At 43.4% G+C, this 26,054-nt stretch overlaps 2 protein-coding genes across 2 annotated transcripts; both read left to right on the top strand.

Annotated features, from left to right (window-relative positions):
• Nucleotides 1-4,308: 4,308 nt before the first annotated feature.
• Nucleotides 4,309-21,737, top strand: LOC126521710 (RCC1-like G exchanging factor-like protein). The gene is made up of 10 exons (XM_050170446.2): nt 4,309-4,782; nt 5,607-5,739; nt 6,490-6,615; nt 7,946-8,064; nt 9,542-9,737; nt 10,899-10,969; nt 12,350-12,434; nt 16,239-16,412; nt 19,555-19,640; nt 21,504-21,737. Exons 1-10 carry the CDS (start codon nt 4,465-4,467, stop codon nt 21,579-21,581), a joined length of 1,386 nt encoding a protein of 461 aa, XP_050026403.1. The 5' UTR covers nt 4,309-4,464; the 3' UTR covers nt 21,582-21,737.
• Nucleotides 21,738-22,704: 967 nt separating this feature from the next.
• LOC126521745 (zinc finger protein 706-like) lies at nt 22,705-24,352 on the top strand. The gene is made up of 3 exons (XM_050170485.3): nt 22,705-22,812; nt 23,051-23,196; nt 23,975-24,352. The coding sequence occupies exons 2-3, from the start codon at nt 23,062-23,064 to the stop codon at nt 24,062-24,064; spliced, it is 225 nt and encodes a 74-aa protein (XP_050026442.1). The 5' UTR covers nt 22,705-22,812; nt 23,051-23,061; the 3' UTR covers nt 24,065-24,352.
• The last annotated feature ends 1,702 nt before the right edge of the window (nt 24,353-26,054 follow it).

The following is a 26,054-nucleotide window of genomic DNA, read 5'->3' on the forward strand; positions in this document are numbered from 1 at the left end:
ATTGCTGATGATATGTTACGTGGATGTTGGGAGCATAGACAATTATATTTACAATATATTGTCGCGTAGCTGTCTTTACGTTTTTTCGTTGCCTGTGCTGTGTGGCAGTGTTCCTTTCTTTCTTACCGCTTTTCTCTCAAAATGTCTTTTCGCCCACGAGTCGGGAGGCCGGTGGGGGGGGGGGGGGGGGGGGGGGGCAATCTCACGCGCGGCACCCACCGTTCCGCCTGACGTCCGGCCGGCCGACTGCGCTGTCGCCCCCCCCCCCCCCCCCCTCCCTTTGTACTGGCGACGGAAGCGGCGCCTCCTAATTGCTCAAACTGTTTGGGGATGCTTCTCGACTCTTTTGTGCGCTTTCTTTTTGTAGACGCCGCCAGTTCGTCTAAAGCCCAACGGATGTCTCTGTAGTTTTTTGTGCATCTTTACTTTTCTTTGGGTCATAATTCTTCAGGCAAGCGGCTGTCATCAAGTTCAAACTCGGCGAAGTCCGCCAACGATTGGCTGCGATGATTTGAATCTGTGCGGCCTGATTGGCCCTGGTCAACGAAGAGTTGGTATTGGTGATCTGTTTGCTCTCGGGCGGAATGTTGTGACGTTTCCCGAGGGTCCCAGTGCAGTTCGCGCCGGAGACACCGAGGGACAAGGTCGCAGCGAGTGCTGCTGAGATGTCGCAGTTATGAATTATACAAGTGCGTAAATGCTTATATTCGGTTAACCAAAGTTCAAATAAATCAAATCAGGAAATGTCAACGGATCTCCAATGTGCTCGCTTCGTCTCTCCGGCGCGGAACAAGTAGTGGACAACTTTGTACGCTACAATATATCCAAAATGAGTCTGAGTAGTTAAGATGGCTGACCACCAACAACCCGCAGCAGCCAGCGTCTCGCGATCTTCTTCCTCTCTTCGTTCATCCTTCCATAACAATATTACCCTCCTTATCTTGCAGTGCATACATCTTGGTTTGACCTATGCCAAGTTTCCTTCTCACTGATTTAATACTAATAAGTGCTAAGAAGGTGTATCAGTGAGAAACACCTTATTAGCAACTGTTAAATAAGATAAAACACACAACTGAATGTGAAAGTTCACTTACGGCTTTTCCCTTCCGCGTCTGGGCAAACGCGAAACCGTCGCACGTGAAGCTGCGTCGACTCAGCATCCGTTCCGAGCAACGAAAAGCACTGTCAAACGCTGGCGGACTACTTTTAACGCATGTGCAGCTGCCACGCGCCCGTAGCTTTCCCTTCATTGCCACAGAAAGCTGTACGGGAGTACACACTCTAAGAAAAGTTTACACCCTCTATTTTTTGGGGTGTATATATTTGCCACACAACGATAATCGTCATCTGCCTTGCTTGCGTTTCCTCTCTTGACAACTCGGCGCTCGCGACTTTCCTGTTGAGAATACTGTGTCTGTGGTGGCAGAAGCATCTCTATGGCAGAAGGCCATAGCTGTGTCAAGCTGATAACGAGCAAGCCGTTCGATCGTGACTAGGAAGTACCGGGCTCGCAACGTTTATGTAAGGAAATGCGGGCAAGATAGATGACGATTATCGTTGTGTGGCAAGATACGTCCCAAAGGGTGTAAACTTTTTTTTAGAGTGTACGCCTCAAAAGCACAAAGGAGGTGCGAAACGTCGCGTCTGCGTACGCCGCTCGCGATGTTTGGCACCGCTATGCCTGCGGAAGCAAAAAGAAGCAAGAAAGGAAGCGCGTGACGGCGTTTGGCCAATTAGTTGCGAGTCTCCCATAGTATAGACCTACGCGACGTGTACTTTGTTTATGTAAGCGGTACGTGGTCGTACTTGGGGCGCTTAATCGTACTGTACGCCAACAGGCTTGAAATCGAGGGCATGCAAGGCTGCGTGCGAAAACGTGATTACGAAACCTTTAGGATTCAGCGCATTCCTTTTGACTAAATTTGAGGCTCGAGCGTGAAAACTCATCTTGGGAAAGAAACTCTCTGCATTTTGTGGTTAGTAACTAGCCTTGTGTAGAGCGAATAGCTTTGTTTGCCTCTTTTGTTCGTGTTCGTCATGGCGGTCGCCCAGTGGATTTGCGTTACAAAGGAAAAGTGTGCGCGCTCTCCCGAAACCGCGTTCGTCACCGAACGACAGCATCATAAGGCTTTGAGACGTAGGTGTTCATTCGTGTCAGCTTGAAAGTGTCGGTAGGTTAAGATGCGGCGGTGGAGCACTCGCAAAGAAAACGTGTGGTTGCCCTCTCGTTCACTGGCTGGTTTAGTCGTCGTTCGTTTAGTCGTTCGCTTACTCGCTTGTTCAACTATTAGCTCGTTCTACCACTATGTCTCTGAGAGACACGTAATGAGACAATAAATGGTGCCTCAATGTGAACGACTGCATAATTTCACTTACCGCAACTTCAGCCACGTCATAGCGCGGCAATTCTTTGCGCGGTCATCACTTCACTAAAGTCATATCTCGCAAGTGTTACCTATTTAGGAACGAGCGCAACCGTCCTCAATGCACACACCTTAGTGCAACTCGGATCGCGACAAGTACGTCAGTTCGTGAACGGACGGGCTAACGGACAAGCTAACGCACGATGAAATGTTATTCGTGACGAGTCACTAATCTGAAAAAAATAATGAACTTGTTTGAGCCCGAATGAAGCGCTGTTAGCGCATTCCCGCTTCGCGAAAGAAAAAACTGATTTCATTTTCTATGTACCCAGAATCCCGACTCGATGATCGGCCGCGCGCATTTCTGTCGACTTTGAGGCGCGAGAACCATAAATAGCACAAGCGCCCACCTCTGAGTCTTTGCGCGTGCTTAGAAGATTGACAAGCACGCACGTTGGCGGCAGTGTCGCTCGTAATACTCTTTCGAACATTCGGAGCAGCGTTCGTTCGTGCCTTCTGCCAGCCCTCGTACGTCATAGCTGACACGCTCCGCGAATTCACATGGCAAGGACGGCGCGGAATATTTAGGCTACTGAGGGCTTGCTGGAGGTCAGGATGTTGGCATTAGATTGTACATGTGTTATTTACAACCATTCGCAACATGATCTTGCAACACGCGCTCGACAAATGTTGCGTACCTAATCGTAGCGCACGCGATACATTCGGAGTCGTCATGCCACAGCGTTAGCGCTCGTTCTGATACTTAAAAAAGAACAAAAGTTATTAAGAGGAAGCTTTAGCTCGGGCCCAACTCCGACGCGGCCTATTCAAATACATGTAAAACGCAAAAACGTTTTTCTGAGATAACCCCTGGACCGATTTTAATGAAATTTGTTGCATTCGAGAGAGAAAGTTAACTTATAGTGACTGTTGGTAGCGGAATGTCGATTTAGGTCCTGAATTTAGTTAAAGAGATCTTCAAAAATTTGAAAGCTTTAAAAACATAAAAGCACGAAGTTTACAGATTCATAGCTCGGTATAAAAAAACAGATATCGCGATTCTGTAAACGGATTTCATTAGATCATTGAAAGCGTACAAATTCGATACGTCATTTTATATCTTACGTGCATTTGTTACGTTGTTTACAAGGGTTTTTTCAAAAGCTGCATTTCCATATTATTAATTTTGGGGGGATTCATGTGTAACATATAAATTTTGTCCGCTTTAGATGTACTATTAGATGCAATTCACGCAATTGTATTTTCAGTTTTTGTTGCTTAGTTACAGGGTTGTAAACTTGATAGTTTCGTTTTCTGTGATTTTTCGAATTTTGGCAATTTTTAATCAAAATTTACAACCTAAATCAAAAATCCGAAGCCAACAGTCACTAGATCTTAAGTTTTTTTTTTAAATTCAACAAACCTCGTAAAATTTGGTGCAGTGGTTGCCGAGAAAAACGAATTCTCCTTTTACTTGTATTTAGATAGAAGCACCCGAGCTAAAGCTTCCTCTTAATACAAAAAGAAGCTGCCGTCACCGAATTTGTATAACCGTCCGTATATAGATTATATTGGTGTACACGAAGTTACTCGGAACTAGAAAGTCAACCGCGCCTTGCTATGCGTGCATTCACTCTGTGAAAGGTCGTCTGCTACGCTCGAGCGGTGTAGGCGGCGTCACGGTCGAGAAAGGAGAGTGAAAAGGATGATAAACGAAGAGGAGTGACGAAGTTTAAGCGGCGGCGGCGGGCGGCGAAAAGCCGTACTAGGGCTGACGGCCGGTTCCCTTTGTTCTTCTCTCCTTTTACCAGGCACAAAAAGATAGAGGAGGCGCTGCCCTAAATTAAGGTAGCACTCATAGGGAAAGTAAGTTATAATGGCAATAAATTTCTAAAAAGGAACTGAAAATAATTACCACCCGTCGAAATAGTTGTGTCACCATTTTGTCTGTTATTTGGCGCTGTCCTCATGCTGTCTGCTGTAGCATGGCTGTAGGCGTTGTAGCGTTACCGCCGCTCTAGTCGTTGTAATTGGCAGTATTCAGTGCTGTGACAATAGTTAAAAGTGTATCGTTTGCTCGTGCCTCGAACTTTGCGCAATCATGAACGGCACGACTGTTTTGACGCGATCCACAGCGATCAGGCAGCTGCGGTCGCTATTGTGTCCATGCGGCACAGGGGTGATGGACACCCATCGTGGGAACCGCACGAAAGCTCGCGATGCACCGACCTCTGATGATCAGATGCCGGTGTTTCAGTACACGGGCGAAAAAACCAAGCGTCGGAAACGGGTGTACGCCTGGGGCAGCTGTCTGACAGGCGCTCTGGGTCATGACAAGCTTGTGCGACCCAAGCTGGGACATGAGCCCAGGTCCAGCCATAACAAGCCGTACAAGCTGCCTTTCTCCGAGTTCTACACGGTAGTCTGCCCTTTCAATTATCATGCTCGTATGTTCATAAGCATGCCGCACACTTACTAAAATGTGACATCGTTAGATTGCATGTTACAGATACACCGGCGTTCGCGTCGGTGTCTATTTGATTTTCTAGCTGCGACCTGTACTTGGAATGTTCACCTGGAACCTATCGACTCCACGCAGATAGCGCCCCAGCCTCACTTTAAACCAGTTACAACCTCTAGATATTTGCAGCCACCGGCTGCTACCAGTTGGAAATGGGCTAATCCGATCAAACCAACTCATCATTCGATCGTTTAATCGGGTGTGATCTGCGTTTACTTAGTACTGTCAGTGCCTTTATATGTGTTTAATTGCTTACTCTCAAGGCCAGAGACGTTAAAGAGGGTGTTGTTTCGAGTGAAGCAAAGTAGTTTAAGAATGAAAAGTTCATCCGAGATTTACTGACCAGCATAAGAGTTGCACAGTTCGATGGTCTGCATAAAAGTTACACAGTGCTGTGCTAAACTATGCACATTATTAACGTACTATGACTTATAAGGCGTTTATGCAATCGGTACTAACGTATGTTGCCAGCTTACTCTCTTGGCACGTTTAGTATCTGACAAGTCTAGAAAATAGGCTGAAAGCATGAGCCCTCGTTTCTCCATTAGCTTACCTTAATCAATTTACATTGCATTCCTTATGAAAGAGGGCAAAGCCAGGTTCACGGCACGGTCAAACTGGATACCACATTCTGAGTGAATTCACAGTTCCCGCTTTGTGAACATGTTTCCCCAGCCACTGTGTTCCATATACTGTGTTAATCTCACATTTATTGTTTGTAGGTTGACGATGTGGCCTGTGGCTACGGATTCACTTTGCTCTCGGCGCAAGAAGACAAACTTAAGAGCCCGAGCAAAGTTTTTGGCACTGGCATCAACACTGACTTCCAGCTGGGCTATCAGTGTGTTCGCAGAGGCAAGGATTTGTTTTAAGCAGCCTTATAGTGATAGTAGTTTCTTTATTGCCGCCTATTAATGTGCATTTCTGCTGCTTGGGACTACTAGAATATGCTTCTTGGGTATTATGTGGTGTGTGCTAACTATTGCCACCACCTCGAATGGGCCAAGAATTTGACTTCATGAATTAATTGATGTGGTTTAAAGCCCAAGAGATTTGGGCTACGTAGGGGGCTCTGAACTAAATTTGACCATCTGACATTTTTGACATCAAATGTAGGCTTGCTAACAACCTGCTGTGGTAGTTTAGTGGCCATGGTGCTGTGCTGCTGAGCTCAAGGTCGTGGGTTTAATTTCAGCTGTCGCAACCACATTGTGACGGGGGTAGAGTACCAAAACGCTCATGTACCTAGATTTAGGTGCACATTAAAAGACTCCAGGTGGTCAAAAATAATCTGGAGTGCTCCACTAGAGCGTGCCTTATAATCCTATCACGGTTTTGGCACGTAAAACCCCAGAATTTAATCTAATTAGGCAACACTGACAGACATGGCTTGCCCAGCAGACCTTACAGTGTTTTTGAAACAAGAAGTGATAAGTTAAGTCTTCAGCAGAAACTCGTAGTGCCAAATATAGCACAGCTGCAGTCTGATAAGTCAGTCTTTACATAGCTTCAGTCATATGTAGCACCTCCGTAGTTTGCTGTTTTTCACTCTCTGCTGCTGAGTGGGTTGTGCTTACCCGCTCTTCTGCTGCTCATTTTCCTTAGGGCACCCCCTGAAGGTGTTGACAGAGCCGGTGGGCATTCCACTTCCGTTAAGAAGCGAGTCAACACGCGTCTTGCGTGTTGCTTGTGGCCGTTCACACAGCATAGTGCTTACTGACAAGGAAGGTGGTAAGTTTGTTGATAAAATGATACTGTACGTTTTTCTGTGCAATCTTTAAGAACGCTATCAAGAAATTTTGCCCTTTACAATGCATCATTGCTTCGGTATTTCACTCTAAACGCACCAAAGTGTGTGACTCTGCTTTCTGATCCTCACAGACATCATGTGAGGTCATTTGATTATTTATGCATATTTTTCCACTTCATACAGGGTAAGTTCGATAATACAGTCTGCTGGGTGTGAATTATGGCCTATTTACTGTGTGTGACCAGTACTGTGCCCTAACGCTTCTTCCTTCAAAGATGGGAGGTGGCCGGTTCAAACACCTTGTAGTGTATATTGTGAACCGACTACCGGTGAAATGGTGATTACGTGCAGCTGTACTTGGCGTCTCATCATGGAGAACACAATTAGCTGCATAGCGAACTAGCCATGGATGTGGTTGATAATTGGGGAGGCTGTTCGACGCGGCGTCCCTTTAATTCCGGCTGCAGAGTTCTACTTTAGTCTTTAGATTTGTCCTGTTGCAGTGTTCTCCTTTAGTCTTTAGATTTGTCCTGTTGCTCTTCCTTTCCTTTTTCCTCCCCTCCTTCCTATCTTCCATTTTTGTGTTGATGTCACCTCCCTTCAGAAGAGTAGGCAGGCGTTGTGCCCCTTCCGGTGGCAGTTGCCAGCCTGCTCCTTGCTTTCCTTTTCCTGTTAACTGTGTATATGTGTATATGTGTTCAAAACAAATAATAATAATTTGAATACTTTTACAAGGGGACTGTGATTATTGTCATGTTATGTCATCTGGCTTTCTAAAAAGAGCTAATGCTTTTTCTATTTTGAGACTGTGCACCTCTGTGACTAACACGGTTAGCTGTCTTCTGTTGCAGGGTTTACATACTTTAACACGTGCTTCGTGCATGAGAAAAAGATGGCACACACCCACTTGAGCTGCTTCGAACAGTTTAAGTTGAAGATGCACTGTGGCTAGGCCAGAATTGAAAGTGTACTGTGTATGTGAACAAAAAAATGTAGGACTGTATGCACTGCTTGTGTATTTCTGCATTGCATTGTGTGATGAGTGGCATGATTCATGCTTTATCATTTAAGGCCATGTGTAACATGCATTCAAGAACTGTCTGCACATTGATGTCTCAAGTAATGGCATATAAAGGGTGCTTGCATTTTGTTCTGCCTGTGCACGTTTAGTTCTGGTGAAATATAACCTGTTTATGTGTTAGTCTAAACTATCATGAAGAAACTTAGAAGCAATTTTCCATTGTATTTTGGCCACAGTGCACTGATGTGACCTTCATCACAATTTATCAATTATAACATCTGCTTTGACAGCATTTTCATTTGGGAACAACTCATTCGGACAGTGTGGTCGACCAGTTGTGCCAGACGAGAGCCCTGAAAGCTATGCCACCCCTCGCCAGGTTCAAGGCATTCCTGGAAAAATTATTGATGTATGTTCTTTAATCTTGCGTCTCTCATTTTTTCATGTACAATTTTCTGCACTGGTTCGAGAGGCATTTCTTTTTCATTTCCTGTTCTGCAAAAATGCTTAATACAACAAACATGGTGCAAGCAAAAGCTATTTAAGAAGAATGAAAGATGCTTAGACATTTGAGAAACTTGAATATTGTTCTTAAATGGGACACTAAAGCAAAACACCGAATCAATTATTTTATGCAGGTAGAATCTCTATGATCTGGAGTCTGAAGCCCTGCAAAGTGCTGGGATAAGCACTTAAGTCTATAGGGGAATCACAAAAAGTAACAATGTTTTGTTCAAATCTAAATATGTTCTTTCATTCTAAAAACTCTGAAGTTACAATTTGACATGTGTCACTTCCACGATAGCCTGCCCGCCAAACTCCTGCATAGCAACAATGGACGTTACAGTAGTGTTTAGCTCAGGGTGCAGGATAGTTGCCTTACAACTGATATGGAAGCTGAAGATTAGAGTTAACAGGAGTACTTTCAATAAAGGGATCAATGACAGCATTTTCAAACACACAATTTGTGCATTCCTAAGGACCAGCAATAGTACTAACAGCAATCAACAGTTAAGAAAGCAGGCAGACACAACACTTCTTTCTTGTTTTTTGTCTTGTTAGTGCTCAAAAAGGGCTCTTAAACAACCTCTGACATTTTGAACTCATTTTAACTGAGCACCTACATCATGTACAGAATACTATGACAATCTTGTTTGGCAAACATGACAACACTATGCACTGCAGGGAAACCACAAATTAAAAAAAAAAAAATCCCATGCTTCTCTCTGGGCTTTTCCAGTCCCTTTCTCACATGTTGTGATGGCAGCAGGGTCACACATTTGACATCCTCAGGGTAAAAGTTGTTGAACGGTTGATCAACAAGGGACAAAAGCACAAACTTGACAGGAGCCAGCTGTGTGTTATGAGTAGGGGTGAGGGCTTGTCCTTTGTGTGCCTTTGATCTATTTGTGAATGTCCCACTAAGTCGGCATTGCGCAGGAAGTGATCAGAGGTAGATAATTAAGTCCTTCTGTTTCTCTATTCTGGTTGGGTAACTTGACTCGTTGCTTTTGCTGTACGGTACAGAATTGGCGAGACGGAATAAAGAGAAGCACATACCAAGGAGGAGAGTGCACCGGTCGGGGGGGGGCAGTAAGGGCAAATGAGAAACCGCAGTGGCTTCGTAATCATTCATCAAATGCCTGCAACTTTTTTGTCACAACATCACTTCAAAAAGTTCTTGCCATCATGTGTAAAAAGATGTTGAGTTCAGAATGGTTTAGGGACCCTTTAAGATGAGTCCCAACCAACTAGCCATATTTGTTGCCTTGCCACAACACAACCTCTACATGTGCACACACATGCATTCACAGACGAACCTTAGGTTGCAGATAAGGCAGACCAAACTACAGCTCAATTGCAATGCATTCTCCTCTTCCATGAAGGTGGTTTGTGGGCAGGACCACACTCTCTTCCTCACGGTTGAAGGCGCAGTGTACAGCTGTGGATGGAGTGCTGACGGGCAGACTGGGCTGGGCATTCAGGGCAGCCAAGGCACGCCGCAGCGTGTCAACGGGGACCTCAGTGGAGTTCGTATTGTCCGGATAGCTGGCACCGTAGACTGCATCCTAGCCGTGTCTGGTGAGTTGCACCTGTGGGAGATGTACAGCACAGTTTGCTATTAATGGGATCACCAATTTAGTATTTGGTTTCACATAACTTTGAGGAGTCTTCTCATATTTAAGAAGATTGGTGGCTCATAATATCCATTAGATAAATGTTGATTGATAAAACATGATTGCGGACACCTTCTTGTCTAATATGAGCAATAGTTAGTGCTGGCATTTCTTTAAGGCGTTCTGTTTAACAGCGAGCCATGCTGTACATTAACATGATGCCGTCAAATGACTTTTTTATCCTACAACCAAACTTTATCATAGCGAAGTAGTGTATGAAGCCAAAATGTTCCCATCATATCCAGTATCAGAAAGTTGGATTCACAAATTGGCACAAGCTGATTTGCAGTGAGGTTCCTGCAGAAGCCCTCCACTCATGAGCATAAGTGCATAATAAGCATAACGTACAACTAGAATAAATGTTTGCCCAGTGAACAGATAAAGTGCCATTTTTCACAAATTTGATGCATAGCCATGAGAGTTCCTGGGCCATTGCATGCATGACTGCAATTGATGCTGCATCATCTTATCAAGGTGATGAGATCCCTGTGCATTCCTAGTGCTCCGGAGCTATGAAGTGGCAAGAGGAGGGGTTTCTTTCTGTTCTTTTTTTCCTGCAGAGCTTTAGAGTGCTACAATGAGAGCCACAGTACTCAGCTTCAAGCCAGTTCTGGTTGTACAGGGGCATGTAATATGAGAGAGAACACTGAATGCATCATTAAGCAATGATTACTCATTTTGTGTGGACTGGAAACTGACATGTCAATCTGTGACAAGCAGGTTTCTTGAACATTTAGTCCCATTAATTACTTTCATGAGAAACACTTACATTCAGCCTCTATGGCTTCTTGAAAGCAATTTGTGTGTTCCCTCTCATACTGCTCAAGAGAGTACATACTGGCCTTCAAATTTTTGTTGAAGGCCTGCATTGTTGCTTTTTTCACTATTGCTACCAAGTGTAACCTGGTGTTCTTGTAAAGTGAGGGTAACTCTGCTAGCCCTATGGTCCAGGCACCTTCACCTAAGTTCTTGGTTGACTACTAGTTACAGCGTTAGCCTTGTCTTCTAGTACTTTAATATCACTAATGAAGGTACTGTAAAGCTTATACATATGATTGTCTTGCAGACTCTGGTGACCTATTTGGCTGGGGTAATTCTGAGTACGGTCAGTTTGGACGGCAGACAGACGACAAGCAGGTGTGTTACAGCATTGATTTCGTGATCACAGTGCCTTTTATGGTGCTGTTAAAGTCATGTTCATGGCCTCATTTCATCAGAGAAAGAAAGTTTCAGACTAATCACAAAGAATTAAAACAGACACTTGATAACACAGTGGCTGTGCATGCTGCACAACATCGTATATCATGCCATAGTATGGGGTTGAAGTCCACGTGATTTATCAGACATATTTGCGGAATTCTTTCACTAATCAAGACTGTGTCGGTTTTTATTGCCATCTCGCAAGAACCATAAGTAACGACTGTCTGGATCCACTCTTAGTGCAAGTTCTTTCTCTTACTTCTGGAACACAATATGGCTTTGTGGCAGACATCGTTCGCTTGGTACCTTCATAAGAAAGCTCTCAACATGTTTAGAGTAAATATACAAAAATTTGTTACTTGGACCGTCATGCAAGTTAACATTCACCAGCATGCCTCAATTCAAAGCTTCTTCTGAATTCCATGAAGTGGCGGACAGCACCACTCTCAGAAACTAGAACTGCCCTTTAGTCAAGCATCTCGGCAATCCCCAAGATTTAGTTTTGTAATCGCGCGTTTTTGGGCCTACTTGAATGCACTGGTCCACATATGTGTTCCTCAAGCAACTCCTCATTGCATGAATTATCGATAAGCATTACTGAAGGATACTGAGCACTTCAATCAAAAGGTGACACTGCACTCCTCTTGGCAAAAGAGATCATACATTTTTACAAAGGCAGCAAACAAGAAACATGGAAAGAAAATTTGTATGATAACATAAAGGGCCTTGCTTCTTGAGGCCCGTGCTGGCCAAGATCAGGACAAGATCATACAGGAGCAAATATTTGCAACAGATGAGACATGCATTTGCTGCAGGAAAGAAAAATTCATAGATGACTCGCCACTTTGTAATGGAATTCTATGAGATTAATCCAGCCAGAACCATAGGGAACATCCACTTTCCAGAAGTGCTGAGGTTCAAAGCCAATGGGAGTGTTAACTGATCAGTGTTTGAGGTATACAAGAGATATTTAGAGTGTTGGTGGAAAAAATCAGGGGAGAGATGATAACGAAATCATAACAGGCATAGGTAATTTTTACATGATAGAGCAGGGATAATAGATAGAATGCTAGATTACAATATGGTGACATTTAGCAGCTCACACTAGCTAGGCACTTATTTTTCGCCACACCTGTTCAGAGGAAATGCCATTAATGATCATCATCAGAGTCGAGCAGGGACTTTGAGTGAAGGCATGTTGGCAAGTACAGTGGTTAACCCGTCTGGTACAGAAGGCATCCAGGTGGCACGGAGAGTGTGGTAGTGCTGACGTCTATGTTGCTGCTGCATGTAAAGCTGTAAAATGTGTTTTTGCAGATGTGCTTTGCAAGGAACCTAAACTTCCCCTTTGGAAAAGTGAAGGCTGTTGCCAGTGGGGGAACAATGTGTGGAGTAGTCACAGGTAGGTTGTTGTGTTTGTTATTTCATAATGTCAATGACCAGTAGGCACATCCATACAATGTTAATGCACATCGATTTATATTACATTGTTGTTCAATACTGCCAAGCCTTCTATGTGACTGGTAGATGTCTGAAAGGTTTATCAAATGTGTCACTTATGTGTGCTGACAGGTAATCATGTAGGCATCAATTTGAGAATGTATCTAGATCTTAGTTGTGTGTGCCAATTAACGGCATTTGTTTCAGTAAATATTAATCCTTTCTGCTTGCCTGTGTCCTCACAGTGTTTCTGTGTGTGTGCCAAGCAAAGAATGCCATAGAACAGTAGACCACAGGCAAGCACGTCAACACCGGATGTGAGGAGAGCTGTATCACTTGGAAAATCCTAACGAGATATTTTCATTGTTATCTGCTACGAATGCGTAGTTTGGCAGATCAATCAAGCCATGAATGCATCAGTGAGGTTGTACTGTAATTAGTTGCATGCCCACAAAAGTGTGCTGTAACTGAGTCACTCGGAAATGCGCACCCTGCAGAATGCAAGGTGAATCTTGTGTGTGCAAAATTCCTTCACCTCATGTTCGGATAATTGCTGCCAGCCTTAATAGTACTCACACTAAAATCATTACCAACCCATTTCATGACAAGATGCAACATTTAACAAGATTACTTAACAATGGCCTTGAAACCACTTTTCATATGGCCTTCTGCTGTTGAAGCCTCGTACAGAAAGTATTCAAATGTCCTTGGACCACTCTTGACCATTCTGCAATTAAATGTAGGTTTCATCTGTTTCTTGTTGGCATGTTGCAGTACTTTGTTTCCTTCTCTCTTGCCTTGTTTGTGTGGGCAGATCTTGTGATATTTTCAAATGTCAGTTCTTAATCTTATCTTCTTTCTGTCGTTTAAGTTAAATTGTCGTCGTCATATTAGAGTAGTTATATTAACACAAGGCCAACAATGTACTGAGAAACCATAATAGGACAATATCGCAGGCACATTTCTTTTAGCTGTCTCAATTATCATATTTCCTCGCAGAATTCTTGCACTCGCATAATACTTGCACCCCCCCGCCACATTGGCCATCAAAAATTAGGCTTCTTTCTTTCCTTGAGTAATCATCACACCGTCGAAAATTGCTGCAGCGACTGTCATTGGCTTGTTCCTGCCAGTGATAATGATAGCACATGGCAGCTGAGCACACTGTCGGTGTGCCAACCACAGTGCAATCAAATCCAATCGAAACCGAAAGTGGCGTGGTTTTGTGCTTTCGTGAAGTTTTTGAGTTGCACGTAGACAGCTAACGCAAACATTGCTTGTCTTCGTAGGGCGATATGGAAGCTAAATGGCTTGTTTCAAGTTGAACGCCTGCGTCAGTATCGACAATGGTGACGTGGCTGGCGATGCGGAAGCTATAAGTGACGTCAGTGCTGACGCTGACTCTGAATAGGTCGGCCTGGAATCATGTTACTTATTCATTTAGTGATTCCAGGTTCAGCTACTGTCTCCAAATAGACGGCCTTTGTAATTACTGCTAGTGTCGACCCTGTGCTCTTAATACAAAGGTAAATTTTGCTGGGTAGTAATATTTTGTTTGAGCTTACAGTGGCTGCAGCAAGAACAGCACCTTACAACCACTCCACTTTCGATTTTTCTCTTTAGCACCCAGGACCTCCCCTCACAAAACTTTCCCCTCATGATTATTGCAGCCCCCAACTTCGAATTAATTTACTGCGAAAAAAAGTGATACATTATATGAGTAAATACATTAGTGTGAGCAGATGCACCAAGAGAAAAATATAACTGATGCAATGCTTTTATGATACCACACTTTTGAAGAGTTGCTTGAATTTTCTCTAAACATTGAATCACTTTGTCTAAACATGAAATGATGGTGTTGGAGAAGCCATGATTAATTGAAAGCACACTAAAGAGCTGCTAATAAACGACTTTATATACATAAACAAGGCCTAGTTAAACATAGCTTTAATAGTGTGTGTGTGTGTGTGTAATTTGTTGTGTCGCCAGAAGACGACAACGATGAAGTGCGCGTGCAAAGGCACTGGCGGTTTTGGCACGAGCGCACCTCATGGAACAAACGCCTCACCAGTGCTGTGCTGGCTCCTACGTGTGAACTACCATGTACCTGTTTCCTTGAGTTAGTAAAATCTTCGGCAACCAACTATGGCTGTAGAGACATAACAATTTGATAATGAGTGCCAGCATCTGCTGTTGACCTCTTACAACGTTGTGTATCGCTGTGTTTTTTGCTATCTTTCCTACAAAGTGATGAGCACAACTGTTGTTGGAGAGGCTTCAGCTTAGAAACACAATTTCTTTTTAGTGGATGTTTATGGCAGGACAGAAAGGCAGGCTTAATCAATTGCGCTGTCTAGTGAACAAACAACTCAAGCAAATATAAACACAGTAAAAGTAACAGCTGATTATGTGTATTGTTTCTTTCTCATACTCTGTATGTTTTCATGGTCACACACACACTCAAGATGTGACAGTTGCACTGGGTGTTGCAAAGATTTCTGCTTTATTTTTTTATCTTCTTTTTTCTAAGTGTAGTCCTTGAGCTGGATTACTTAAAGAGGCAGACATCACTTGTGCAAGAAATTGAAATGCATAATCAAGCTAAGGTGTTCCGTCTCCGTCAAACTGATCACATACAGTTTAATCAGACCTTCGCCACCAAAGAAACTCCGTATAATCTCAGACATGACCCAATCTCTATACCACTTACTCGCACGAACTACGAGAAACAGGCATTACACTTTCAAATATCGACGTTACTAAACAATAATCCCACAATCCTGGAACAATTACAAACTTCGAAATGAAGCTTGAGGTTCAAGAAATCTGTTAAAACGTATTTTCTTCGCTGCTTTATTGTATAACTTCCTTATGTACCTCAGTGTTATTGTTTTGTTTTCCTTTTTTAACATGTTCTGATTAAGATTCGAATTCTTTATTGTTTTGATATGTTATCATATTTTGAAAATTGTAACACTTGTTGTGCTGTTGTTTGCTGCAGAGTGTCAACATGCCTTGGGTGCTGTAGCCTTTGTCAGGCAAGAATACTGCCTTTTGCTGCAGCACCTGAGACAGCTGTATGTCTCAAACAACAAACAAATGAAAATGAAAGGTATTTCAAGCCATCTTACAGTTTTTTCTCATCCTCCTCTGTTGTTAAATCAGAAATAAAGATTAATGTAGTAACTAATTAACAGAATTTTGTTAATTAAGCTTTTAGCTAGTTACCTTACGGCACATATTGCAGTTTACGAATTGTAACCGACGAGTTCACAAGGTGTATCCACTTAAAACGAATTTTGAATACACCAACTTTGAGAATATTCATTCCCAAAGTATTCAACAAAATATATTGGTGTTCCAGTTATTTTTGTGCTTCAGTGCATAAAATGCCGTTTCGTAAAAATAAAAAAGTAAGCGGGACAACAGTGCATTTCGGCCACAAATTTGATGCTGCATATTTTGAAACTGGTGTCATCCTCAAAATTTGTTCCAAGTGGACATGCCTTGTGGTCTCGCCAGCTACAATTCGTAGCCTGCGGTGTGTGCTGTAAAGCAGTCAGTTGGAGACCTAATTAGATACATCCTGTTAATTAGCCGATGCTGCATTTTAATTTCTTGTCCAAGAATTATCTACCTCTTCGAGTAATCCAGCTCAAGTACTAGAACTGTGCCATCTGCCACAGCTGATCTTAAAATTGTTCAGCAGTCTTGCAAGAGCACTCGGTTTAGTGTTGAAAAGTACTGATAACTGCTTGTCTTGCAGAGGGTGGTGATGTCTATGTGTGGGGATATGGCCTCCTTGGTCTGGGGCCCGAAGTGTCTTTCAAGGCCATTCCTACTCTGCTGCCAAGGCCACTGTTTGGAGCAAATCATTTTACCCCTGACACCCATGTTGTTGACCTGTTCTGTGGTCTGAACCATTTTGCAGCCTTAAACAGTGAGTCATCACGTGGCTTTTTGTTTTTTGCTATTGTTGATTTGGAAATGCAATGACCCTGGTGGCATAGTTTCTGCTACAGGAATTCTGCTTACATACCAGTCTATTAATGCGCTAGCATTCTTTGGGTACTTCGTGCACTTTCCGGGGGCTATGTTTGTACCTATGTTTCTATCTAACCGTTTCTTCTGCCTACCTAAGTCACTAGGTGGTTAGAATTGGTAGTGCATTGGGCTGCTGTGCTGAGAGAATAGGGTCCGAAACCAACCATCGGACCAACTTGTATCACTGAATGTGTGGTAATGTGTACGTACGTGCCATTCTTCAACGAACCTCTTTCACAGAGACATGAGTCACTGTAGATGCAGGACTGGGTAGATACCGCTGTTCGAAGAAACTCTTTCATGTCGACTTGGAGCACTGGCTATATGGCACTGGCACTCGGTCTGTGCGTCTTCAGTGAACCTCTTTGCTGGCAACTTGGGTAACTAGGTATACGCCACTGGGAATGTGTCTCTCTACAATGACGAAAGGGATCCTTTAAATTTATCCAATGCTGAACGGTATCGAGTCCACATCACAGGGGTTGCTCCAGGACAACAACTCGATGCTTTAGCAGGCTGTGCCACTAATGCACTGGGTAGGTGGCACTTTCCAATGAGCGCCTTTCACACCAATGCTTTAGCGAGCTGCGCCATGAATGCGCTGGGTATATGGGCTGCTATTCAATTAACTTCACACCAACTTGAATCGCTGAGTATGTGCCGCTGACTGTGTGGCAAGCAAGGTAACAATTCTCAGCGTTTGTGAGAAACCGGCGCACGACGCTTCCCGTCTTGGAGGCCACGTGTGGAGTTCTCGGCAGTGCCAGTAGATGGCGCAGCAGGTACAGAAAGAAGCGCAAGAGAGAAGCCCAGTTGCTGCATGGCACATTTCTAAGTGTTGGCATGCACTGGCACCCCGTCCATATCAGGTGCAACGCGCAGGCTTCGCAACGGTTCCTCTACATGATGCCGAGTGTCCTTAGGGACGCCCAAAAGAGGAGTCTCGCTGCAGTACAGGCCTCATACATAATTCCTTTCAACGGTGGAAACACATTGTGTTGCTTTATTGAGCCAATGCTGAACAATTGATCTTCATGCTTATAACCCCCCTTTGAAGTTTCTTGTTGTTGTTATCCCCCCCTATGTAAAGCCTGATTCTAGGCCCTTGGGGTAAATAAGTGAAAAAAAAAAAAAGAAAAATATTACCATCAACAGTCATCGTGAAATTGTTTCTGCAACAATTATTTTTTCTTTTGAATACTTCATTAGCTCATAGCTGGTTTTTCGAAGTGGGACAACACAAGAACGTTGAAGTAGGTAATTGACCGGGCTTGTGCTGATCTCACAACTGAATTTTTTACTGATAACTAAATACTTCAAGTACAAAGGAAACTGGAAACAACAAATAAATTGTCAAAACCAAGTGAAAACTATGAATGTGTGATCATGTGGCAAAAAGTAACAGCAGGGTTTCCTTTTTTGAATTTCGTGCCTAAACCCCAGCGCCAGTGTGTCATTGTGACGTCATGAATCTTGAAGTATTTTTCCATACTTTAGCCATTGTGGCCCAGCAAAAGCTCTTGCTACTTGCCAAGTTCAATCTTCAGGCCATATAGAATACAATGTGGTCCGTTCTTGCTGATAAAATTTCAATGGTGATTTAGCGGTAAATGCAAGAGAAAGCTGTTAGGCGTTATGTCGCACCTCTTTGAGGTCCCGGATTCATGGTTTAGACTATGTTACCACATTCCAAAGTGTTGTTCAGGAGCTCACTTGACACACGTCCAGCGTCCAGCTCTCCCATCTCCTCTCTACCTCTACCAGGTAGCCAGCTCCCCACACTTCACACGTATACACTTTGTTCCGCTTTGACGCTCCTAATGCTGATGCATAAGAAAATTAGCTAGGCCCAAGCAGACACCTTTAAAATTCCTGATGCCACAGCTAGCTGGTGTGGTAACTTCAAGACAGCATCACCATCTGTTTATCATCTTTTGTGTGTTTTTTTTTTTTACTTAGCAAGCCTCTTCTCACACTAGGAGTGGCATTATTGATATTATAGATGGGTAATTTACTAATGAAACTCGAATTATTCTTTTCTTTAGTGTCTCTTTAACATGAAAGGCTTCTGTCACTTCCCTTCATTGTCACTTGGTTTTGATCATTAGATAGTTTTAGCTTGTCCATAAACTTTTTACCTTTTATGGATTACCAGATTACCGGAGCCTTGGATGGCAATAGTAAAGCTGGTAACAACATCTCTGGGCACTTTGTCCAACTACAACACGTTAGAAAGAGTTTTGTATCACTTCAGTGTTTTCATCGAAGGAAAACCATAAAAGGATGGCTTGTTAATAATTTTGTCGCTACTGAAGCTTCACACCAGCAGTTATGCAGAACGTGGTAAGTTACTGCATTATAATATAGCTCTGTGTGCTCTCTGGTTAAACTCTCCGTCACAAGATGTCACTACCAGCATTGCTGTTGCCATGCGCCTCTCCGGTGACCCAGTATTCCACAAACGACAATATGATTACGCACAAGCTAAAGCTGTCCATTATGCTTTTACCAGATTCCTTTGCATCTAAATATTTGGTTAATATAAAAAATTAAGTTGTGATAACAGTGCCTGTCTAGTCAGTTGAGTGCTTCTTTGTCCTCATGTTGTAGCGCTACCAAAAACCAGCTTCGAATGCCCTCCAACTTGCCTCTGTGTACATCCTTTTGCTTGACTTAGTTACGTAACTGTGCAGTAAGGGCGAGAAGTTGCATTTTCAATGTTTCTATCATCGCCTCAATTTCTGTGCACACAAGCTGTGCTGTAGCCTTCCATTTTGCATTTGTTGCTAGATGTGACGTTTACATAGGTGACCCACTACTGAGATGCTTGCCTGCTCTGTTAACTTGTAAGAGAAATGGGAAGAATGGAATAGCATGCTCATCGTGCATTTCTGTGGCGAAGCTGCCACCTGATAAGTTTTCAGCCTCAATTCTCTATGTTGCCTTGCCCTTCAAATCCAGCTTTAGAGGCACTACTCATTTCAGCATTGCCGGGAGAGATAGTGGTTTGGGTTGTGACACTAATTCTATTTTTACAGACAGAGGAGAGCTGTACACCTGGGGAAAGAATAGAAATGGCTGCCTTGGCCTGGGTCACTCATCAGATCAACATTTTCCATTCAGGGTAAGTTCTTGAGCTCCTTGAGCTCCTTGATTTAATTGAGATAAAGAATGGAGTAATCACAGTGCCTTTTCTCAAATAATTTCTGTAGTGTCTGTGGCTGCATTTTCTTTGCAATAACCACTGAATCAGCATTTTGTAACAGGGAGTGAGGTACTTATTGGTTTCGATCCTGTTAAGTTGTTATAATATCAGTATTAAAAGAGAAAAAAAATTGTGGTCACCTTTCTCTTTACTGTTGAACCAGTGTTCACAGAATAGTCACAATCTACCCTTTCTGTACCGGGTCTTCTTGAAGACCCGGTACAGACGGCTGATGACGGCGCGTTCTTCGGCGACAGGCGCGAGCAGCTGCTGACGAATCGCTTTTTCGGAGCGCCGTCGCCAGCCGCTGCCGGTAATGTTAGAGCCAAGCAAAGGTTGAAGCCCTTTCTCGTAAGTGAAGGGAAGGCGCAGCGCTGGCAATGTTTTTACAAATCACTCATGAGAGCGCTGTAATCGCGGCGCATTTGGGCGCATAGAGCGCACCCTCACATGGTATTTTTAAACTCCGCGGGCTTTCGTTTTTCCCAAATAAAAATGGCCACGCTAAGTCTATCTCGTTGGAAGTACCTGGTTTGGGCAATATTTGTGAAGCTCCACAACTTTCATATTGACGCCTGAACGTTTCAAGTTATATTTACAATGTTAATTAATATATCTCGGCTAATTACTAAAAAAAAACATGAGCAAAAAAAATGCTGCTGTAAGTTTAGATAAACGCTAACAACATTCACGTGTGTCTGTTCTGAAGAATACATAGGTCTTTTCAAAATCGTGATCCAAGTTAGCTGGGACACCCTATATATATATATATATATATATATATATATGTATACACATGGGGGGGGGGGAGCGGGGGGGGTTCAGAAGCTGGTCGGGCCCAGCTTTTGGAAAAATTAAAGTTGGAAAAAGCCCTGGAAAAATGAAAGCTTTCCGCGTATGGATCAGGCTATAATTTTCTGTATCACAGTATATGTTGTCGCTACTACATCTTGAAAAAAATGTGAAAGCGTAAAAGCACCGAAAATGAGCACATTTCTAGCATTAATGGAAGAGTTAATCCTTACACAAGTGATTGAGTTGAGTTTATTTCGAGTTTATTGAATTCCATCTTTATATACAACATCACACAACATACATTGCCACTTCAGGGGGGGGAGCTAAAAACTCATTATTACCTGACGAGGCCCACCCTCCTTGAAACAAACATTGAATTTGGCACATTGGAATGAAGGTGCTTTACAAAGTTGCCATAAATGCAATGTTAATCATATTGTATGACACGTAATTATTCCCAACTAATGGCCTGCTCCTCACCCCCCCCTCTTTTTTTTTAACAGTAACATTTCAACAACACGGAATAAGCACAGTAAACACTACAAGAATGAAATAAGTCATAATGTTACATTATAGCATAAGTAGGTAGTTCAGAAACTTTTCTTGTACAATGTTTTACTCTGGAATTAATGTCTTAATTTTTCCATTTCTCTGTTTTTGTTCAAGAACAATATTGTAATGTGTTCAAAAGTCTGAAGTCCATAACTGGCTATTACCCATAGTGTCCTGCAAGAAATATTGGAGATCATAAACACCATCAGGTTGTGAAAACAAAGGCTAAGGTTAGGTTTGTTGTGGATCAAACACTGTCGATATTATATTACCTATTGGATAGTTATTGATATATATTCAAAAGTTCTAGCAAGCACTTTGCTGTACTCGAACTATAAGGTGTGTTAATGGTTGCCCTAATTGATTTTTTTTTGTTTTCGCTAATAATTTATATCTCGGCAATTGCATAGTAAAGCATGTATTTTTCTTTCACAGGTTAGCCTCACAGCGAATATTCTGAAGGTCAGCTGTGGTGTGGACCACACGGCCGTGCTGAGCCAATCCTTGTGCTGACAAGAGCCTTGTGGCTTCTAGACGTGGCAAATAGTCATTTGACATCAGTGATAGGCAACGCAGACATGTGTCGTTGATGGAAAAGTGCACTGATGCCCTGTTTTTATTTTGATGCACTCTGAGAATAAATTTGTGCTGGTAGTCACGTATGTGATATTCTCTGTACTGTACATCATTGATTTCGACCTTTCGGTTTGACTAAAAGTTTGGTTGAATGGTCCAGGAGTCTAAAAGGATACTCGGGCATTGTGCCAGAGCCTTTGTGTGTGTGAACACCTACATAGAAATGATTGGGATTAACTACTAAAAGTTTGTTACACAATAGTTCTACAAGCACCAAGAATGTGATGTGCATTACGAATGTGGACGTTTTAATTGTTTACTTCTGCACTATCTCCATTTACGCTTTTTTCACTTCTATTCCACAAACCTCCTCTATAGGAGTGATAAGCAATTGACCAATTGACAGCAAGCTCCTTTGGCAGATGTGTTGCACGTTTCCCCATCATCTTAATCATTCATCCAACAGCTAGACGAACTTCAGATCAGAAACAAAAATACAAAATTTGTTACTTCTATTCGTATGTGGTCATAGTCGCAGCCTAGCGCGTGATGGCAGCTTTGACAACTTCGCGCTGGATCACCCGTCACTATGAATTATATATGTTTGCTGCCACTAAAGGCTGGCTGACCATTCCCATTATCATTTTCTTTTCATCACTTGTGCGTTTGATTACCTCTTTTTTTTTTTTATCAACGCTGCTGTCTTTCAATTACCCACTTCCATGGCGAGGGATCTCGCGCGATGACCAACTTTGTCTCGTTTATCTGTTCTGCTCCTCGCTTTTGAACCACCAGCCACACAAGGTGGCCCGCGAAACTTGAGGTGGTGTGTGACAAATACTCTGCACCAGAATTTTCCTGGTAACAAAAATGCTTTTCCGCGCGACCAAAACGTGCGCTGTACTTTCGGTTGCTATGACTACGCTGCTTGCGCCTGTTACGGCTTCGCTGCTGGCTATGTGCTGGCTATGAAGCCCGTCCCAGAAACAAGTCTCGCTGTTGGTCTCGCATTTTCTCGCGCGAAGCGACCTGGACGCGCGTTGCGGCTGTGGGCAGCAACTCGGCAGTGGGCAAAAAATAGTACGCATCGAGAAGGCAGCGGCGCCGAAGAAGAACTACCGCGCAGGCTTCGTCAACTCCTTTTTCCTTTGGCGTCGGTGACGTAAAGGTAAGCGTTAGGCCTGCTCAGTGCTTGCTGGCGTTCTTTGTGGTGCCGTTGATGTTACTGTCGGAAAATAAACGGCTGCACAGCGTGCCGCGAGTTGTTCGGCACTTTTGAATAAGTCGGCAACGCCATGCAAGTCGGGTCTTCACGATCCGTGACGTGCTTGTGCAACTTGCCCGCTCTTCCTGCCACGCTGTCTCTGACGCGAATTTGTGTTCTCTCATTGTCTTGGGTGGCGTAGGTATTGCGAGTATGGCACGCGGGCAGCAGAAAATTCAATCGCAGCAGAAGGCACAGAAGAAGCAGGAGCAGCTGAAGAAACAGCAAAATCATGACCAGAAGGCCGCTGCTGCCAAGGCCCTTAACCACACATGCACTGTGTGCAAGGTACGTAACAAAGAAAAAGGTCGTCGACTTTTAGTTTTGAGTCATGTGGGTTAGCGGGTCACGGCGAGATGAGCCACTGAGCGACGCCGGCCTGTTGCGCGGCGCTAGTGACCGCTTCCGCGACGCTCCTTTCGGATGCGCACGCGGTGCTTCTTTGACCCCGTAGCGCACCCGCTTGCTGTGTTGCTGCTTGAGGACAGTTTGGGTTTAAGTGACCAGAAGGTTATTTAGACAATCGTGCCAACAGTGGACTCCTACCTGCTCGTGCCTACAGAAAGCGAAGGTGTGCGCTGGTTGATACATGGCGATGAAACTTGCGGCCTTGTGCGGATTTGGCAGTGCTTCAAACTGGTTGATTTCTGATCTCGCCATGAGGGTTGTCCGAGAGCTTTAACGTCAATTGCTCACTGTAGCCTTAGGATCACTACTGAATGGCCTTGCAAAGCTATGTTGACGGGCTCTTTGCTTATTTAAGATTCATTCATAAACTGCGACGTCATTTCATCGGCTTTCAGTTGTGCGAATTCAATACAGTTTTATCATTGTAAAGCCTAGTGTCTCGAGTGTGTGAGGTTGCTAGAATTTCACTGGAACCTAACGGTCTGACAGGATTGCCACATTTTCATATGTAACTAGTTACAACTACTAAAAGCCAGCTGAGAATCATTCAGTAATCCAGCCTAACTGGGCAGTCGTACTCAGCTGGGGTTCCATTGCTTCACCTGTTCAAATGTTGACTGTGCCTTAACACGCATATTCATTTGACCTTTTTCATTAGACTCAGATGCCGGATCCGAAAACCTACAAGCAGCACTTCCAGAACAAGCATCCAAAATGTGAGCTGCCAGATGACCTGAAGGAAATTTAAATATCAACGGATTCTCCCAGAACCAGACATGGTGGTGGCAGCCCGAAGGTTAATGTGTGCTGAAGACCACCTTTGTGGACTTGCCGCTGCTTTTTTACACATCAGCATCCTTCTTGTACAGCCTTATCCTTCCCCAAAGAATGAAAAAAAAGAAAAAAAAGGGAAACTGGAAGAGCAGTCTGAATTGAAAAGAAATGACAAGGGGTCCAGATGCCATTTTGGTGAAGGCAGCCTGGCTTTTCAGTGCACTTCGAGATAATCAGATGTGATAAAGTTTTTGCTACTCAATCTACTGTGTGTGTGTGTGTGTGTGTCTATGTTGTCCATAAAGGATAACTGGCGTGAACTGGTTGTGCGTTATGGGTACTGTTGAGCTGCAGCAGATTCTTGGAGTGTAGTTTGTTTCCTTGTAACAAGCAGCACCACATTGGAGCACTAGTGGGCTGGTGTAATGGGGCGATTCTTTTAGCACAAACGGTTTCCAGCAGACAGTAGTGACACGGACAGAAAAGGACGGCGGCACACTGCGTGTCATCGTCCCTTTCTGTCCTTGTAAGTATATTCTGCTAGAAACCATTTGTACTAGTTTGTGCAACCAACAAGCTCAGGCAAACGCTATTCTGGCGATTCTTTTAATTCTGCTCCTTTATTGTCAACTGTTCATGGTGGCCAATCCTGTTGGGCAGAGTGCCGCTCAAACCACTGATAAAGCAAAACAATTGAAATAGAATAGTTACATTATCCCGATCTTGTTTTTACCACATTGCTGGAGATGAGCAGGTTAGATGAAGGCACAGATTTTCATCATGTTATTGGCCTTGCAACATACCGACTGTGGCTCTAGTGTTGTAATGCAAGAGGCTAAATTGAAACGTGGGAAGCATTGTTTAACCTGCTTGCTACAAAGGCTAAGAGCAGCGCAACACTGGATCCCAGCTTCAGCTCGTCTTGCAATTCAGACTTCCTCCATGATGCTGCGGACCTGCTGGTGTCGCAGTCTGCTACTGAGCATGGAATTGTGGTTTCGATTCCCAGCTGCATGCCGAGGCAATGTGCAAAGTGTTCATTTGCTGTGCCTTGGGTGGGCTTCAAAGGAACCAAAGTGGTCAAAATAAACTGGTAGCCCACCACTGACATGTCTGGAACATTTAGTTGTGATTCTATTCAGCTCATATGATGCAGTGCGATTCATATTCCATTAGTACGAGAAAGCAGTGCCATATTTGGTGCAGTCGTTAATCCTATTGTGTAATCCTGCTCCTGACTTGATCCCAATTTGGACAGCCAGCATTTGTAAATAATAAAAAGAAAAGCAAAGCTTCATAATGCATACTGAGCAGAACAGTTAACTGTGCGAATTGGTAGAAGTTCATGGTTGCAGGGTGATGTATAAAATGTCTTTCACTAGCAAATGCAGGGCCACCGAAAGTAAGGATTTTGGTTGCCAATGTTTCATGATTTGTCAGCACCTTATTTTTAACCATGACATGCGTTTAGGCGTAAAGTGTATTGAGAGCACTTGTATGACATCTTGTACTTGTCTTATCCTTTTTAGATGAACATTGAACTCTAGAAAATTCATTAGCAAGCGTTGGATCACCGTACATTATTTTGCAATACTTCTTTTTCCAAACTGGTCTCTCTGACATCATTGGCTTGCTGTGTTTCCTACAATTGCTGGGGTTACCACACACAGCACAGCTAGTATAAACGCGTGCAGAGCTCTTGTTTAATATTAAAGCGAAGCGTTCTTTACCCACCTTCACGGAATTTCCCATTTTATCTGTCTGCATGTAGAAGCTGTTGCTCAATAAAAAATATTGCATTCCGATAATGGGTTTCGAACCCAAATCCTGCAGCACAGCAGCCTGATGCTCTGTCCATTAGGTCACCATGTATACATAGAAGGAATTGCGTATTTTCCAGCTTCCCTTCTGCAAGCCAGCACTTTGAGATTTGGTGTGCGAGGCATGTCGCATAAAAACAGTTT

The sequence above is a fragment of the Dermacentor andersoni genome, chromosome 6 (genome assembly GCF_023375885.2).
Source record: "Dermacentor andersoni chromosome 6, qqDerAnde1_hic_scaffold, whole genome shotgun sequence".
NCBI lineage: Eukaryota > Metazoa > Arthropoda > Arachnida > Ixodida > Ixodidae > Dermacentor > Dermacentor andersoni.

Coding starts and splice junctions, on each gene's coding strand:
- LOC126521745 (XM_050170485.3), top strand. CDS start 23,062: ATGGCACGCGGGCAGCAGAAAATTCAATCGCAGCAGAAGGCACAGAAG. Junction 23,197..23,974: donor ACACATGCACTGTGTGCAAG/GTACGTAACAAA, acceptor CTTTTTCATTAG/ACTCAGATGCCGGATCCGAA.
- LOC126521710 (XM_050170446.2), top strand. CDS start 4,465: ATGAACGGCACGACTGTTTTGACGCGATCCACAGCGATCAGGCAGCTG. Junction 6,616..7,945: donor GCTTACTGACAAGGAAGGTG/GTAAGTTTGTTG, acceptor CTGCTTTGACAG/CATTTTCATTTGGGAACAAC. Junction 9,738..10,898: donor CTGCATCCTAGCCGTGTCTG/GTGAGTTGCACC, acceptor ATTGTCTTGCAG/ACTCTGGTGACCTATTTGGC.